The sequence below is a fragment of the Dipodomys ordii genome, unplaced genomic scaffold (assembly GCF_000151885.1).
Source record: "Dipodomys ordii isolate 6190 unplaced genomic scaffold, Dord_2.0 Scaffold1000006424, whole genome shotgun sequence".
In the NCBI taxonomy this organism is placed as follows: domain Eukaryota; kingdom Metazoa; phylum Chordata; class Mammalia; order Rodentia; family Heteromyidae; genus Dipodomys; species Dipodomys ordii.
This window is the reverse complement of record NW_012290041.1, coordinates 1-1317: the sequence shown is the minus strand read 5'-3', so window position 1 is coordinate 1317 and position 1317 is coordinate 1. Positions and strand designations below refer to the sequence as shown.

General features: G+C 64.5%; 1 protein-coding gene across 1 annotated transcript; it reads right to left on the bottom strand.

The window, feature by feature from the left end:
• Nucleotides 1-438: 438 nt before the first annotated feature.
• LOC106002925 (serine/threonine-protein kinase pim-1-like) lies at nt 439-1165 on the bottom strand (the record flags this gene model as incomplete). The annotated part of the gene is given in 4 exon segments (XM_013037673.1): nt 439-489; nt 610-716; nt 837-968; nt 970-1165. Coding segments are annotated over 4 exon segments (486 nt in total), but the record flags the coding sequence as incomplete, so codon positions are not given.
• Nucleotides 1166-1317: the final 152 nt, after the last annotated feature.

Here is a 1317-nt window from a genome sequence, read left to right as displayed (position 1 = left end):
CAGAGGCATTTTTCAGGTATTCACTTTAATACTTATTCTTACTCGACGTCGAGCCTATTCCTGCTATTTTATTTATATTTTTTTTCTCTATATGTCTAGCTTTTGTCCAAGAGTTAAGTTTCCTAGTGGGAGTTCACATAATGACACTGCAAATAATTCTCCTTCATTCATTTATGCAACTCATGTACATGCAGTCCTCATTAGGCATCGTCAGGGAAGATCGATCAAGCACAGGAAGGCACAAAGGATGTAAGGAACGAAGGAAGGAAGGAAACCAGCAATAATGATCTGTTTTCATTATATCAAAAGAAAGAAAGAGAGAGGGAGAGAGAAAGAAAGAAACAAAGAAAAAGAAAGAAAGAAAGAAAGCAAGAGTAATGATCAGTCTTGCTCCACACCCCCATTCCTGGGGTCGATCCCCTCTAGGGGTAAACTCACCAGCTCCCCCCAGTCGGAGATCCGGTCCTTCTCCACGTGTTTGATGGCCACCTGGAAACCCCGTGAAGATCTCCCATTAGAGCCGATCCCCGGGTCGGAGCCTCAGCGCCCCCCCCCGCGCGTCCCCCGCCCCGCGCGCCGCGCCCTCCCCGCGGCGGGGCGCCCACTCACCGGCAAGTTGTCGGCGACTCGGATGCCGGAGTAGACGGAGCCGAAGCCGCCGCTGCCCAGGAGCGGGCCCACCTGGTACTGCGACTCCAGCGGCTCCTTCTCTTTGCCTGGGGAGGGGGAGGCACGGGGCGCTCAGCACCGGCCGCCCCGCCCCGGGCTGGGCCCCCGGCAGGGGAGGGGTCCCGCCGCCGCCCCCGGCCCGGGCCGCGGGAGGGGGGGACACTCACCAGGCGCCAGCTTGGTCGCGTGCAGGTCGCTGCAGGGCGCGGCACGCAGGTGGGCTAGCGAGTTGATTTTAGACAAGAGCATCCCCACCTCCAGGGCGACGGCGCGGGGATCGGGCCCGGAGGAGATCGAGCCCGGCGGGGATCGAGCCGCGGCGGGAGCTGCGGCTGCGGCGGGCGCGGAAGGCCGAGGGCGAGCCGGAGGACGACCGGGGGCGCCGGCGGCGGGCGGACGCGCCGGCTCGGCCGGGCAGCGCGGAGGGCGGCGGGGAGCGCGGCTCGGGAGGCGGCGCCGCGGGAACGACGACGGGTGGCTGTGGCTGCTGCGGCTGCTACTGCCGACCTCGCCGCCGCCGAGTCCCCTCCGGCCTCCTCCGCCACCGCGGCCGATACAGCAGACACCCGGCTAGCCCAACCGCCAGGAGTAAAGGGGCGGAGCGCGCCGGTAGGGCAGGCGGGCGCGGGCGGGCGGGGACGGGGCGGG